This window comes from Cuculus canorus, chromosome 1, assembly GCF_017976375.1.
Source record: "Cuculus canorus isolate bCucCan1 chromosome 1, bCucCan1.pri, whole genome shotgun sequence".
Classification (NCBI taxonomy): Eukaryota; Metazoa; Chordata; class Aves; order Cuculiformes; family Cuculidae; genus Cuculus; species Cuculus canorus.
This window is the reverse complement of record NC_071401.1, coordinates 129,040,734-129,056,358: the sequence shown is the minus strand read 5'-3', so window position 1 is coordinate 129,056,358 and position 15,625 is coordinate 129,040,734. Positions and strand designations below refer to the sequence as shown.

Genomic DNA, 15,625 nt, shown 5'->3' with positions numbered 1-15,625 from the left:
GAGCGTGATTCAGAAAAAAAATGCTGGGTGAATGCAATCACAAGAGGCCATTCCTCATTCTGCCTACGTCTTTTTATCAATGCAGCCAAAGAACAGCAACTGTGCTCATTCCACAATAAGTTCACAGCAGCTGGATTAAAATGGACAACCTTTACTATTGTTCTCCAGCTGTCAGTCAGCCTTTTTTATCTGCCAGCACATGTAGACAATAACAGCTCCGTTAACAATGCCATTCCTTTAGTGGCATTGGATTGAAACGATGACAACATTAAGCAGCTACTGCAAAAAGACTCAAGATTACGTAAATCCAGAAAGCTGTAGTAGTTAATTGGCTGTTTCTCAAACACCCGCAGCAATCCACTTTGGTCCCATTGGTATTCCAGTAATTAAAAAGCTAATGGCTATTTTATTTCGGAAGGCAAGAAAACCCTAAGAATAAAGTAATGAGAAATGCAGCTTGCTGAAGTGAGAATGGTAACGCCCTCTGTTCATCAACAGATCCCTGCCAGTATAAGCGAGCTATCACTTTGCAAAGGTTTATGCAAATATTTGTCATGAGTAATCAGCTGATCAGAAAGAAACCCAGGTGATACCTCCCTCCCTTTTCTCTATCTGAGATCACATCCAAGATTCTAGGTTTAAATGGAAAAATAACACTGTTACTCTTTACGGTGGTGAAACCTCTTCTGGCTCATGTTTATGAGATAAAGGCCCTCAGACCAAAATTTTCCCTTTCTCTAATGAATTCTACCCCCAATGCCATAGAGTCTTTCAGGAACCCTTTTTGAACTTACCCTTTTGTTTGTAAACACTGTCACAAGTGAAAGCACTCAGCAATCTGGAATTTCACATAAATACAAGTAACAGAAAAATCTAAATCTCAACATTCCAGGGGAAAGATGACTTACAGCTTTATGAGTAGCAGAACCGCTTCACCACGTGGGGGTTTGGATGTAGATGATCTTTATGGTCACTGCAAACCAAACCATTCTATGATCCTATGAACATCTACAACTGCATGATGTCATCAGAGCAGACTGTGGCAGCAGACAGCAAACTGTATTGCCATCCTCCTGATCATACAGCTAAACAGAAGAATGCTTGAACAAGCAAAAAGAGACTTGGGGGGTGAGCTGGTATCAGCACTGTTTCCACTAAATTACACAGAGAAACAAGACGTGATTCCTGAGCTAGAAAGGGTGATGATATTATTAAGAGCTTGCATCCCAGATGGTGTATTTACTCAGTAAGACCTTGCAACGCAGAAGGGGTATTTACTCAGATGTTACCAAGAGCTTAAAATGCAGAAGGGGTATTCAGTGTGAGCTGGTGGGTGTGCTACAGCATGTGCGCCGAGGCCGATAAAAACAGCAGAATAACTCATGTTTTTATGTAGCACTCTGGAAAAGGAAGCCTTGACAGCTTTTCAAAATAGCTACCAGACCACTTAGGAAAGAAACGCGATTCACGGAAGACTCTTCTGTAGGGAAGAAGGAATGCATACTGAAAAGCGGGAGATGTCCAAAGTACTGCTTAGGGGAGAGGAAAGCCCAGAAATGCAGAACAGATAACACTGACCTAGTTTTTCTGACACGGCAGGATCTATGCTTGATAGGGAGTAGGAAAGAATTGTTCTTACATCAGCAAGCATTCAGAGCATGCCACATAAGGACATGGTGAAGTTGGAGGACACTGCTGGTATGCTCCTCCACAGGAATATGTAGCATTGCTGTCGCCAGCACTGTGTAACTTGATGAAAATTAATTTTGAAAGCTGTCATGAGAAAGAAGCTATGGAAAAAAGTCCCCTCTCACAGCAAGCTATTACTTGAACACCCCGCCGTCTCATGAAAACACACATTTTTATAATCCACTTGTAGTCTTTTACTCACAAATTGATGTCACCTATCAGCTACAGCATAGTTAAGAACGCCACCAGTGTTCACTCTAATATGTAGAGATCACACCCAAGAATTGCTTGAAGCAGCAGTTAAGCCAGTTGCGAGTTAAAGGCAGACACACAAAGAAACAGGGCTAATCTCACAGTAGTTACAGAAGCACAACCTCCACCTCCCAAGTGCTTTTTATGGAAGAATAAAAGAAACGGAAAGTCAGTTGTTCAAGTTTTTGGATTTTTTTTAATGAAGTACCACTGAAAACCATTAGCTGAACACTGACAGCATTTTCTAGTTACAATTTAAAGTGAGTAATAAAAAGAAAATACAAATAATGGTATAAATAATAACAAGCAACAGCCTTTGCCAAAATGTCTTACAGTAATGGCTATAACTGACACTACAAATTCTAATCCTATATCTACATATACAAATCTATACATTCCACAAATACAGCACCAGTCAAATTTTAGTCCACAAATGCACTACTCAGTATGGGACTCTTCAGATTTTACCGCAGATTAGAAGCACCCATTTTCTCGTGCAAATCCACAGCAGAATCATACAAGAAATTCAGTTATTGACAAACCTTAAGAGAAATTAATGCTCGGTGGCAGTAACAGCAGGACACTCAAAAGACAGTGTTTTGCTTTTGTTTCCTACTGCAAGAACTTCTTCATCAGCCTGTGTCATTCGTTCTGTAACTCTTAAGCATAATGAGAAGGACTAAGGTTCTTATTTCAGCTTTTCTTTTTGATTTCTCTACATTTTTAGACTAGTTTCAAACATTTGGTCCTTTTATTAACAGTAGTTTTATAGCTAATTAGGTAGATTATAATTTCTTGGAAAGTAGCAGATAGGACTCTGATGCCAAATCTTCTCCACCTCTTCATAGGATGCCAGAAAGAACTAGATTCCCTATTGATGTAGATTAATCTTCACCCTAGAATATAAAAGGGAAAAAAAGAAAAACAAGTCAGTGACAGGTACTCTCCCAAACCTAGTCATAGTTTCAGCTGTCAAGAAAGAGAAAAGCTTTTTGAAATGTATCCAACACATTAAAAAAATCCACAAACAAACACCTTTGGTATAATAGTCTTTTGAAAAGCACTTAATAGACTGCAGGTTCTTTGGCAAACATTATTATCAGATTATGAAAGCAGATCGTTTTTTAAGTTTTTTTTTTTAACACATATAGTTACAAAATGTTCTCAGTTAAGTGACAAGCCTATTAAAAGTAGCCACTTCCATTTTTCAGGACTCTATGCCCCAAGCATACATTTGGGATTAAAAAGACAAGACTTCTTACATCTTTTTCTTACCAAGTCTTCCCTATCTGGCAAATCCTTGGGTTAAATTCTCCAAAAGGATGAGTGCCACTGTACAGTGTTTACTCTGTCAACATCAATTGAGTTCAATCTTACTATGCTTTATTGTAAGAGTCCTAGAACTGTTATAAACACCAAATAATAATACAGACAGCATTTTTTGAAGACTATGGATAGTTTCCAAGAGATACCCACCTTCAGTTGGGTAAATGGTTATAGCTGAACATTAAATTTCCATGGCAAGCAGGAAAATGAAGCATTTCCAGGCTTATTTCCTCTTGGAGATCCATCCAAGCCCAGAACATTTCTAGCACAATCTGCCATGTGATGGAAGCCAGAGAGCTTTTTCTAATTAATGTTCATTGCTGGGAATCCTACATTTCATAGTGAACTACAGCATCTAGAGCAGTTTGGAAGACCACAGTTAGAGCCTCTAAATCTGTGTTGCACTTATTTTGGCTTGCAGGACTAACATAGAAACAGTTGAAGATGATGGAGGCTGTAACATGCCTCCTGTCTCATCTGCATGAAGCACAAAATACTTGTTAGAACACGCATGCCGCTATTTGTGCTACAGAGCTGGGCCCAGGCTTGTCAAATGCAATCCTATAAAGCCAACTGCTGGGAAAGCCAGGAAGCAGGAGCCACTGCAATGAGGAACAGATGAAAACTGTTGCTCATCACTAAGAGAAATTAGGGGCAATGAACAAGTAGCATATTTCTGGTGAGATCAGAGCTGTGTTTGTCACATACCCTTGTGCAGAGTGGAGCTGTTCTGCTCACACATACTGTAACTCCTCTGTGTGTTTTCTATATCACTGATTCAGAAAGCCACTAAAGTACATGCATAACCTTTGAAATATATGTTTAATTACAACACATAGTTTACATTTGAAACTAGAGGCACTAAGTAAGTCTAATTCTAACCAAAAATAATACATTACACTTCTGGCATGATCATGTTACAAAATCCAACTGCAGGGTTCACAGGGTATAGCTATGGACATCTGGCCTAGTTGGGTTCCTCCCCAACTCCAGAGAACCCAGAAAAGTGACAGATAAGCATTCAACACAAACAAAACCTCCAAAACTTATGGGTTGGCTTTGTTCTTATCTTGCAGGACAAACTGCAGTTCAGAAATTAAAATACAGGGTGCGTGGGAACCCTTGTATCCTCCCCATCTCTGCTTCAGTGTTACTTAACCTTTCACAATAGTTTTCCGTGTCTACGCAACATTTCTAGCAATCGTGAAGTATGTGTGGAGGATCTTGTGCATAAACTTTAAACTATGCCTTAAGGATTAATATCAGTGCTCAGAAGACAATTCTGAGAACAACTGTGCTGCACATTGAAATATGGCACTTGTTTCCAGTGCTTTTGACTAATCCTGAATTGAGATAATGCTAAACAGATCCAATTAGTTCAATAGAAGAAGGCAACACTCAGTCTAGCAAAGTCATTCATTATAATATTTATTCTATGAAACAAAGAAGAAAACAAAAGATTAAAAAAATGTTCCATGCATTTCATAAAATACAGAGAAAGGCACTGTCACAAACGAAACAGAATAAGCAAGCAAAATCCCCACTGAAAATACCGAGAACTTTACTCTCCAGATCACATCACATACGTGCAAAAAAGCAAATACAGGAGAAAGAACAGTTTAAGGAAACTGGCAGATCGTCTGTCAATATCTTGGACAATTAAATCAACCCACAAGATATTTGCCATCAACTCTCTTACTGTAAGATTAAATCAATGCAATTCATTTTCCTTGCTACTATTTCTTGGCCTTATCTTTTTCTGGGAAACCAGGATAGCACAGCAGAATTCCTATTAAATTGCAGGCTAGAAAGATACTAGAGACCAAAGTGTAGGCAGATATGGAAAGATAGCAGGACATGATAGGTGGGAGAAGACAGCAGCTGTTTCCCTGCTGGAAGCAGGGTGGAGGGAGATGCTTTGATGATCTTATCAGGAGCAGGGTCTCGGGGAGGGGAATACATTCTCTGAAAGAAGTATAGGCAGAAGCAGGGCATATATCTAGTACATCTCTTGAAGAGCTCCAATAACAAAGAAGACATGCTGCATTACGAAAAGTTGCTGAAAGCAATGTCTTTATTTAGGTTACAAATTAAAGTAGTATAAACTTTCTTACTGAAAGCTTTTGACCCAGGTCTTTCTCCTCAACATAGAGTACTCCATTTGGCTTTAGCAATGCTATTACAAGATCTTCCTTTTGCTTTTACTTTACAGAACCTCTCCAGCTCCCACATGCTAACCACATAACTACTGATCACAAAGCCAGTGTACTTCTGGGCTCCAACACAAAAGTAGCCCCCATCTCTTATTGGGAAGGCCCAAAGGCTGCCATAGCTGTATTTGGGGAAGGTGGCGTAGAGAAAGGAAGAACAAGGCTCTGCTTATGCCAAGACCTACTACCCCAAAAGCCTCACTCCATGCAGGCTTAGGAATGCCACAATCAAAGATTTTCATGTGGGGAGGAGCAAAGAGAAGACAGCAGGCTGGGATCCTTCCCCCTGCACCCAGCGATGCATCCACTTCTCTGACAACAGCATTCTTCTGCTAGCTACCAAGCTACATTTGCTGCAGTGTGGAAGATTCTGCATTGGCCTCCTGTGAACAATGCACCATGGGGGAAGATGGTTACAGTTACAAATACATTTTTCATGTTGTTTCTTAAAAAATAAAGCTAGGAATTCCTTTTTTTTTTTTAAAGATTTACAGTAAAGTGTAATTTCATTTGTAGCATGAAATATTGCAAAATTAGAAGATGTGAGATATAGAATTGCCCATGCTATACCTTAACTCTGTTCCTTCATGTGTACATATCAGGAATATGACTTTATATCACATGATCTTTTCATCTTTCAGTCCCTAGAAGAACTTTATTTTATTCCCTGGCCAAGCACAAGTGAAGTCAGAAAGAAGACTCCATGGGAAATACCAAGTCCAGCATTTCTCAGTTTTGAACACTTACAGCTCAAGAATGCTTTCCTGATGCAGTTTTTAAAAATTCAATTATGTTTTTTTTACCTTGCATTAGGAAAACAGAAAATATTTGAAGAGATAAAGGTCTCAGGTCTTCACAAGTGTCAGTGAAACACAAAGATTGTGTCTTCTTTTAAATAACTGCCCAGCTTTCTAGCTAGTGTAATTTATGCGTTGTCCATGTAAACATTACACAAAGTCTTTATACCACCCACTAAGCACTTTGCTTCAATCAACTATTTGTGCCCAAAAGCACATCCTTATGTTTCTTTCTACACTACAGCCATCCTCCTATGCCACAAAAGATGTGACAAAATAGGAATTAATCATAGGCTGGATACTTACAGGGATTGCTGCCGTTTGCTTCTGTCTTCCCAGCCTTGGCAAGTTTGGTTGAGTTCTGCTGTGCTTTGCCCAGCTCCTCTCCAGTTAGCAGGGCTTTTATTTCAGAGGGGATTTTCCCTTGGTCCATCGCCATGCACCACTGTTTGTACTGAAATACGCAAACGCATTAGGCATTAGCAAACTGGCAGAAGCACATTAGCAGACAAAACAAAGCTGTAATCTTTACCTTCCGGTATATTCATTTAAGGTCTGAATGTACTGGGCCGAAGCCTCTTACAAAACTGTAGAGCCCTAGTGAGCAGCGCTTGTGTCCATGGTTGCATACCTGGCGTATGTAAGTCCTGTTTCAGTCAATAAAATGCTACTCAGTGGCTGCACTAGACACAATACTGTAATTATTAAACAACATGGAACACTTTGTGCATTTTCTTGCTGCTGGCATGCCAGAATACCGTTCCAGTTCATGGCCTATTAAAAACAAATATTCCACATGACTCTGAGGCCGACTGACTATTAAGAGGTGCTTTCTGATTGTGCAAGGCACAGTTACAGCACACGTAAGTAGTTCCGTCATCTTAAATGCTTCACTGGCAAACCCTGAAGCACACCGAAAACCTTGTGGTCAGTGGGCTGACTTTCCACCTAAGCCTAACCCTACTCACCTGTGGTGATTAGCCCTGCCTATTCACACAAACTAAATGCAAAGTCAAGGAGACATCCTCAGCTCTAGTGAAATGTGGATACACGTCCCCCTTGATATTTTAACACATTTCTTTCCATCCTCTATGTCTCTCTACATCTATCAGAAGTTTTCCAAAACAAACATTTCAAAGACAGACTCGTGCAACGGTGTCTTCTTTGCTCGCTTCGTTCACAACCAGCAGATAACTGTGACATGAGGTTCATATTCAACATGCAAAGTAGGCAAACAGCTGAATGCATCTGTTACTGATGTTTTGATACCTTACAGCTAGCCAAATCCCACTCTCAGTCACAGTGATTTTGAGAACAAATGTCCACAAGGACAGGTCCCAAATAATACTGAGGGTTAGGTTAAATGATAGTTTCTTACCATTTCAAGCTCTTCTCTGAGAGCGCAGATGGCTCGCTCTCTGCTTGAAACCAGCTCTTCTAGGTACTGGTACCTCAGCTTCTTCCTTGCTCTGCACTCTCTTGCACTCTGACGACTTCTTTCAAGTTTTGCCTTCAAGTCTATCTTGGCTGGTTTACGACCTCGCTTGCCTGGTTTCTTTACCTTTCCTCCAACTACCTGGAAAACAAGGCTACAGTCAAGATCCTGTTGTGAAAAGCTAATGCTGCAACCATATCATTGTGCCTACTAGGTGCCTCCAGTAGAAAATCTTGCATATACTTTCACTGATTTGGGAGCAACAGAGGAAATAAGATGGATGATGTATGAAGTTTTCAGTGAAGGCATCAAAAACAAAAGGGAGGGATATAACTTCATAGTGTAGTCAGTGCTTAAGCAAGTACTATTGTAAACGCTACTAATCTGGTTTGGAGGAGCTCCATAGACTGCTTGAGGTTGGCAGGAACCCCTGGAGGTCATGTCATCCAGTCCTCTGTGCTCAAGCAGGGCCACCAAGACCTCACTGTCCAGGACCATGTCCAGAGGGCTTTTTAATATCTCCAAGGAGGGAAACCACAAGCCCTCTGGGCAAAATTTGCCAGTAGTCAGTCACTCTCACAGTAAAAAAGCAACTCCTTATATTCAGACGGACTGTTCCAGTTTGTACCTGCTGCCTCTGGTCTGGCACTGGGTACAGTGAAGAGAGCCTGTCTCTGCCTATTTATACCCTCTTCTTCAGGTATTTGTACACACTGCTGTGATCCCCTGAGTCTTCTCCAGGCTAGGTGGTCCCAGCCTTCTCAGGCTTTCTTCATAGGAGATGCTCCAGTCCCTTCATCTCCTTAGTGATCTAAAGATTAAACTTGTCAAAATTATTCACTAGCCATCTAAGCTTCCTCAGTCCCTATTTCTTTCAAGGTAATCTTCCCAGGATTTTTACTAAACAAGGACCTGTTACACAGTGCCCTACCTCTGCAGCGCCTCTATTCCAGTTGTATCTAAACACTCTGGCCAGGTTTACCTTCAAAACATTATTACACAGCCTGGAAAACTGCCTCCTCACACTTACTCATGCAACTTATCCCAGTGTTCAACACTCACAAGTGCCTATTTTAGATCTCCCTTGCAGAAAGGTAACCCCCTAGTTTCTTGTCCTATGGCATGCAGATATTGCAATTATTTCCCCCCTCTTCTTTGTGGCTCCTTTTTTTATAGGTCAGAAAGCTTCTCTTGCTACAAACAGAAAAGAAGGGAATCGGTTCCTCAATGTTTACTCTATGCTTCTCCACCCAAATATTTTACTTTTAACCTGAGAGCATGGCACATTGAAGTGTTAAATATGGTTTGAAATTCAGTATAGTGGGCATCAGGCAGTATCGCCCTGTAAGCATTGCATCAGCCACACACCCACCTCCCCTCTGAAGTGAGGATTTCTCTCTATTTGCATTCTGACCACACTGTTTGAATGGAGGGGGTGTGGAGAAACACACCTAACACACACACACCTACATACAAGAATTTCACTGGCAGCCTAGTGTTTCACTATACTGTATGTAGACAAGACTTTTACTAATAGGCAGTGTTCAAAATATCAGACTTCATAATTGAAAAAAAGGCACTTTTTATTGTGTGATTCTACAAAATAAGTGAGCTTTGACAATCAAAGAAGTCATTTGTTCTACAAACTGAGCAGGCTGCAATAAAAACAATAACATAGTGAACTGATGTGCTAGAATGAAGAAAAAAAGGATTATACAATTGGGCCTATTCTTTCTTTGGAAAGTGAGTCAACAATCACATGCCAACATAATCCTACCCTCTCTATACTGCCTCTCCTAATTTATTCAGGACTAACTGCCCATCACAAGCAAATGAAGGAACAGAACGTACTTAATGGACATCTAGTGATAATGAAACAAACATAATACATTCAGAAAAGCAAAAAAAAAAACCAATCTCTTTTACATTTGAACTGCCAAATGCAGTTTGAATAATGCATTCACTCCACCAAGGTGTTCTTCTTAAGATCTTCTAGTTCACATAGTACATTCACTGAAGTAGTGTAAAACTAACCAGCCATAGCCAAGGGGGAAATAAGTTCCAAAGAAAGGAAAGCGATGGTCGCCTTTCAGGATTCCTATTTATGCGTGGCAATTTATAGCTCTGTAGGAGTTAGAAATACAGAGTTTTCCAAGGGGGGAGTGGGCTGTAGGCACACACAGTTTGCTATCTATTATTACTGGCACTCCAAAGATTTCTGGATATTACATTATACACTACAGTCTATGTACTGCAGTTTTTAAAGACTTTTAGTGCTCGAGACTTTTCTGTGCCAATGAAAGTTAGTTTAAAGTTAATCTGTGAATTGAAGAGCTAGATAAGACCTTGTAGAGACATACACTCCAGCTCTCTTCAAAAAACCTTTGCCACTCTGATTTCTGACCCTCTAGAAGAGTGGGCTAGCACCCAAATCCCAGCACACCACACACTGTTCTATGAAGGAAATATTAACTCAAGTCATAGTCCTGTGCAGGAGCATGTCACAGCCATGCCCTTTCACAAGAACATCAGGCAGGTGAATAGTTGCTACCATGCTGTTTCTCACAAGCAGCAAGTTAAACCTACTTGGAAATGGCACCCAACCTTTCCATAGCCAGCATCCGGGGCAGGCATCGGCAATGAAAAGCACTTGCAATTAGCACAGCCTCACAGCACTTAAATCCACAAATCTCACAAAATCATTTTTTTTTAAGGACTGTTATTTTAAAGTATCTTGTGTATGCAGCTGTTACCTTTTGTAAGGTATGGGTCACATCACAGAAAACATACAAAGGGCAAGGAAGATTGGACCTTTATGCCAATAAGATACCAAGTGAGCTCAAACAAACTCCAAGTTTAAAGGCATACTTTTATGGGCAGATCTAGAGATGGGGACATAAACCAGTTAAAGGCACTTTGTAGTTTGCAAGGAAATTAAGACACTTGTATAGCCTGCTTTGCAAATTGCAAATGCATCCTGGATCCCCCTTTATCAATTAACTGCTTTTCCTCTAGATAGTTCTCTACAGACAGGTGTACCAATTGCTCTCTCCTCCAAGCTCTTTTACAATTGCAGCAGCCCTGCCCCCAAGCTCTCTTATGGGAGGAAAAAGGCTTGTACCTCTTGGGTCTTCGCTTGCCTATGCTCTAACCACCAGGACTATGGAAATAATGAAAAGCTTTATTTCCTTTTAACTCTGATGTGATGCAGCAAGGTCCTAATATCTAATATCACCCCAGAAGACTCGTACCAGCTTTGTGGCTCCTGAACTGCAGTTCACCATACAGTTAGGCATTGCACAGAGCTAATTAATCAAATCCTGAATCCTTAACAGTTCTTCCTCAACAATATATAGAAGCTCCTACTGGAGCAACCCATGTCAGGGAGTGGAGGGGAGAGGGAGGAGAAGACCTGATAAATCCTTTGCTACCATTCCACACTACCATATCTCCCCAGCTCCTAGTCATGTTTGCCCACTCATTTGCCATGCTGATGCAACAGAAAGAAGACAAAGCAGAAGTGCTAGCTGATGTTGAACATGGCAGCAGACCAAGAAAGAAAACAAGCAAGCAAACATTTTTTTATTCCTTTTTATTCTTCTGGAGTTTATAAAGACACAGGATCTATTAGCACTCAGCAGCAGGGATTTGTTGTTGGTTTTGGTTTTTATTTCCAGGGAGTCATATGCCATGAAGACCCAGAACAATATTAGTAATAAAACTGGCCATAGAAATATTAATAATGACATGCATTTGTCAGAAATCCAACCAGGCTCCTATTTCAGTTCACTCACATTTCAGAAAACAGAAAAAAAAAAAAAACTCTCTCCCTTTTTAATATTGTACTTAAATCATAATATCTTAATATAATTCTTACCTAGCATCAGTTTTCAGGTACAAAATTATTCAACTTGGAATTGGAAATGGCCTACATTACTTGCCTTGATATAGAAAAAGCCCTTGGATTTCTAGATTCCTTTTTTATTTCCACATGCCACCCTCTTCCAAAAGGGACTCAGCAGATCTCTACAAAAGCACTGCCAGACCACATGATGAAGAGGTCCTCCTTTGGAAGGACATAGACACATAACATGTCTACTAGCATTCACATCCTCGAACAACTGAACCACCTGCATAGAAAATTGTGATAAGGCTGGCCTCACTGTGACATCTGCAGGTTTTGGACAATCCGGCAGATTTAAACAATGCTATCCGAAGCACTTCTATCAGCACTTCTGATCAAAATGACCAGTTCAGTATCTTCCAGCAGCTCTTAGGACATTCACAGAATGACAATTAGCTTTTTAGTACCAGTACTTGAGATCCAGCTCAGGAAACCATCAAAGCATATTCTTGGTTTTGTCAGTGGCTGAAGGTGTAGGGCTGCAGAACCTACCCTAGCATGGAGCTGACTAGCATCTACAGAATTTAAATAAAACTATAAAAATTATTAGCAAGCAATAAAAACAAATGCAAGCATTGCATTCATTGCAGTAGAGGGCAGAAGAACCTATTCATGCTTGAGAACAGTTTCTCAAAATTAGTAGTCAAATGAAGTTAGTCACAAGTCTAATAAAGATTAGGTTATATTATCTGCTAAGTCGAAGCACACCACTCACAGCAGCAGTATAAAAACCAACTATGAAGTATTCTGGTTAGTCCTCCAGTGCATGACATTTCATATGTTTAACACAGATTTAGTTAACTTTCACTGGCAGACAAAAGCATCCAATAACAACCTGAAAATGTAAGATACTACTTAGTAAGCAAACACTTTCTAAGTCTTATGCACATAAGTCATTAGAAATCAATCCTAAAATTCTAACCATACAAAATGATTAATGTACTAAGAAGGTAATCTTTAGCACAGATGTGTAAGGACTACTATCTTTACTGAACGGTCTGTCTTAAAAAGAATAAGCTAAGAAAAATATTAAGTTTTCATGAAGTGTTACGCGGGCATCCACAAGTGAAGAGTCCGTAGCTCTGCACGGGGGTTTTGTGTCCCAAGTGCAGGACTCTGCACTTAGCCTTATTAAACCTCAGCCCTTTGGCCTCAGCCCATCGATCCAGCCTGTTCAGATCCCTCTATAGAGCCTTCCTACCCTCCACAAAATCGACAATTCCTCCCAGTTTAGTGTAATCTGCAAATTTGCTAAGGGTGCATTAGATCCCCTCATCCAGGTCATTGACAAAGCTATTGAACAGGACTGTAACCAGCACACAGCCCTGAGGACACCACTTGTGACCGGCCTCCTTACCAACACTCTTTAGGCCCGGTCATCCAGCCAGTTTTTTACCCAGCAGGGGGTGCACATGTCCAAACCAGTGGAAGCCAGTTTCTCAAGTAGGATACTGTGAGATACTGTGTCAAATGCTCTACTAAAGCCCAGGTACACTATATCTACAGTCTTTACCTCGTCCATCAAGCAGGTCACCTTGTCATAGAAGGCAATCACGTTAGTTTGGCAGGACCTGCCTTTCATAAACCCATGCTGACTGGGCCTGATCACCTGGTTGGTCTGTATGTGCTGTGAGACAGCACCCAGGATGACCTGTTCTATGACCTTCCCTGGCACTGAGGGCAGACTGACAGGTCTGTAGTTCTCTGGATCCTCTCTTCCACCTTTCTTGTAAATGAGCGTAACACCTGCCAGCCTCCAGTCCAATGGAACTTCCCCAGTCAGCCAGGGTTGGTAGATTATGGAAAGAGGTCTGGCGAGCACCTATGCCAGTTCCCTTAATACCCTCGGTTGAATCCCATCCGGCTCCATAGGCTTATGAATATTCAGGGATGCCTCTGTGCCATTCTTGCAAAAAGATGCAGGAAGAACCAAAGCACTACTGTTCATTGAAAGGATGCAGCTCAAGCTCCTACCTCAGTACCTTACCATTTTTTCCATAGTTCCTATTTATATAAGGCATTCAGTGTGGTACAGGCACATGATCGACCTCAGATGAGACCACTAGCTTCTACCAAGCCTCTGGCCCATGCCTGAAGCTTTAAGGAAAAGACAGGAGCAGCATCATAGAATCATGGAATCATCCAGTCCAACTTTCGGTCCAACACCACAATGCCTGCTAAACCATGTCCCAAAGTCCCACATATACATGTTTTTTAACCCCTCAAGGGATGGAGACTCCACACTTCCCTGGGCAGCCTCTTGCAGTGCTTCACCACTCTTTCAGTAAAGATTTTTTTTTTTCCTATTAGAATCATAGAACAGTTTGGGTTAGAAGGGACCTTAAAGATCATCCAGTTCCAACCCCCCTGCCAGGGGCAGGGACACATCCCACTGGATCAGGCTGCTCCAGGCCCCATCCAACCTGGCACTGAACACCTCAAGGGATGGGCCATCCACAATTTCACTGGGGAACCTGTGCCAGTGCCTCACCACTCTCATAGTGAGGAAATTCCTCCTTATGTCTAGCCTAAATCTGTCCCTCTCCAGTTTATACCCATTGCCCCTAGTCCCATCGCTACAAGCCTTTGTAAACAGTCCTTCTCCAACTTCCTTGTAGCCCCTTGCAGTATTGGAAGGTCGCTATAAGGTCTCCTTCGAGCCGTCTCTTCTCCAGGCTAAACAACCACAACTCTCTCAGGCTGTTCTCGTATGGGAGGTGCTCCAGCCTTCTGATAATCCCTGTAACCCTCCTCTGGAGCTGTTCCAACAGCTCCATATCCTTCTTATGTTGAAGATAACATATTATCCAATCTAAACCTCCCCTGGTGCAACTTGAGACCATTTCCTCTCATCCCATCCCTGGTCGCTTGGGAGAAGAGCCCAGCACCCACCTTACCACAACCTTCTCTCAGGAAGCTGCAGAGAGCGATGAGGTTTTCCCTCAGCCTCCTTTTCCACAGAGCAGCACCCTCAGGTCCCTCACAGCTCCCAGAACCACCGTGCTGCGGATGCTCCCCCTGCTCCGGTTCCTTCTCCAGACGCGCTCCAGCCCCTCCACGTCCCTTGCTGCGAGGAAGCCCCTTACCTTGCTGTCATCCATGTGTGCCGGCAGCCCGGGCCCCGCGCCCCAGCGCTCAGAGCCTAACAGCGCGGCCCAGACCCGTCGCCATCGCCGCCCTGTTTACAGCCGTGGGCGGGCGGAGCAGCGGCGCGCGGGGCACACTGGGAACGGTAGTCTTTGCTCGGCCCCGCCCCCTTTGGCCTCTGCTGAGCTCTGTCAGCAAATGGACTACAACTCCCAGAAAGCAAAGCGGTGGCGGATCCGCCCCGTTGGGCGGAAGGACTACATTTCCCAGGAGGCTCGCGGCACCACCCACCCCGCCCCGGGTCACTGGGTTGGAAAAGCCCTTCGAGATCATTGAATCCAACCGTGCCTGTCCACTGCTAAACCCTCTGTTCGTCTCTTGTGAGACCTCACCTGAGGGCTACAAACATGATCAGAGGGCTGTAGCGCCTTCCCTAGAAAACAGGCTGAGTGAGTTGGCCTGTTCAGCCTGGAGAAGAGAAGGCTCCAAGGAGATATTATAGCAACCTTCCAGTACCTGAAGGGGCTACAGGAAAGCTGGAGAGGGGCTATTCGTAAAGGCTTGCGGGGATAGGACCAGGGGGAACGGGTACAAACTGGAGAGGGGCAGATTTAGACTGGACATTAGGAAGAATTTCTTCACCATGAGAGTGGTGAGACACTGGAACAGGTTGACCAGGGAGGCTGTGGATGCCCCATTCGCGGGAGGTGTTCAAGGCCAGGTTGGATGGGGCCTTGGGCAGCCTGGTCTGGTGGGATGTCCCTGCCCATGGCAGGGGAGTTGGAACCGCATGATCTTTAAGGTCTCTTCCAACCCTAACTGTACTATGACACTGTGATACTATGATACTGTGTCCAGTTCTGGAATCCCCTACACAAGAAGGATATGGAGCTATTGGAACGGGTCCAGAGGAGGGCTACAAAGA

At 42.5% G+C, this 15,625-nt stretch overlaps 1 protein-coding gene across 2 annotated transcripts; it reads right to left on the bottom strand.

Moving 5' to 3' along the window:
- Positions 1-1,903: 1,903 nt before the first annotated feature.
- Positions 1,904-14,835, bottom strand: CREBL2 (cAMP responsive element binding protein like 2). 2 transcript variants are annotated; one of them, XR_008447748.1, is made up of 5 exons: positions 14,700-14,835; positions 7,653-7,850; positions 6,581-6,728; positions 3,418-5,860; positions 1,904-2,837 (listed from the first exon to the last, which is right to left on the bottom strand). XR_008447748.1 is itself a non-coding variant. In XM_054054198.1 (4 exons), the coding sequence occupies exons 1-4, from the start codon at positions 14,712-14,714 to the stop codon at positions 2,833-2,835; spliced, it is 366 nt and encodes a 121-aa protein (XP_053910173.1). In that variant the 5' UTR covers positions 14,715-14,835; the 3' UTR covers positions 2,128-2,832. The 2 variants fall into 2 exon arrangements, 1 of the variants encoding a protein (XP_053910173.1); XM_054054198.1 differs by lacking the exon at positions 3,418-5,860 and having other exon boundaries at positions 2,128-2,837.
- Positions 14,836-15,625: the final 790 nt, after the last annotated feature.

Excerpts from the sequence above, each read along its gene's own strand:
- CREBL2 (XM_054054198.1), bottom strand. Across the intron at positions 6,729-7,652 it reads TCAGAGAAGAGCTTGAAATG|TACAAACAGTGGTGCATGGC; the intron begins GTAAGAAACTAT and ends TGCGTATTTCAG.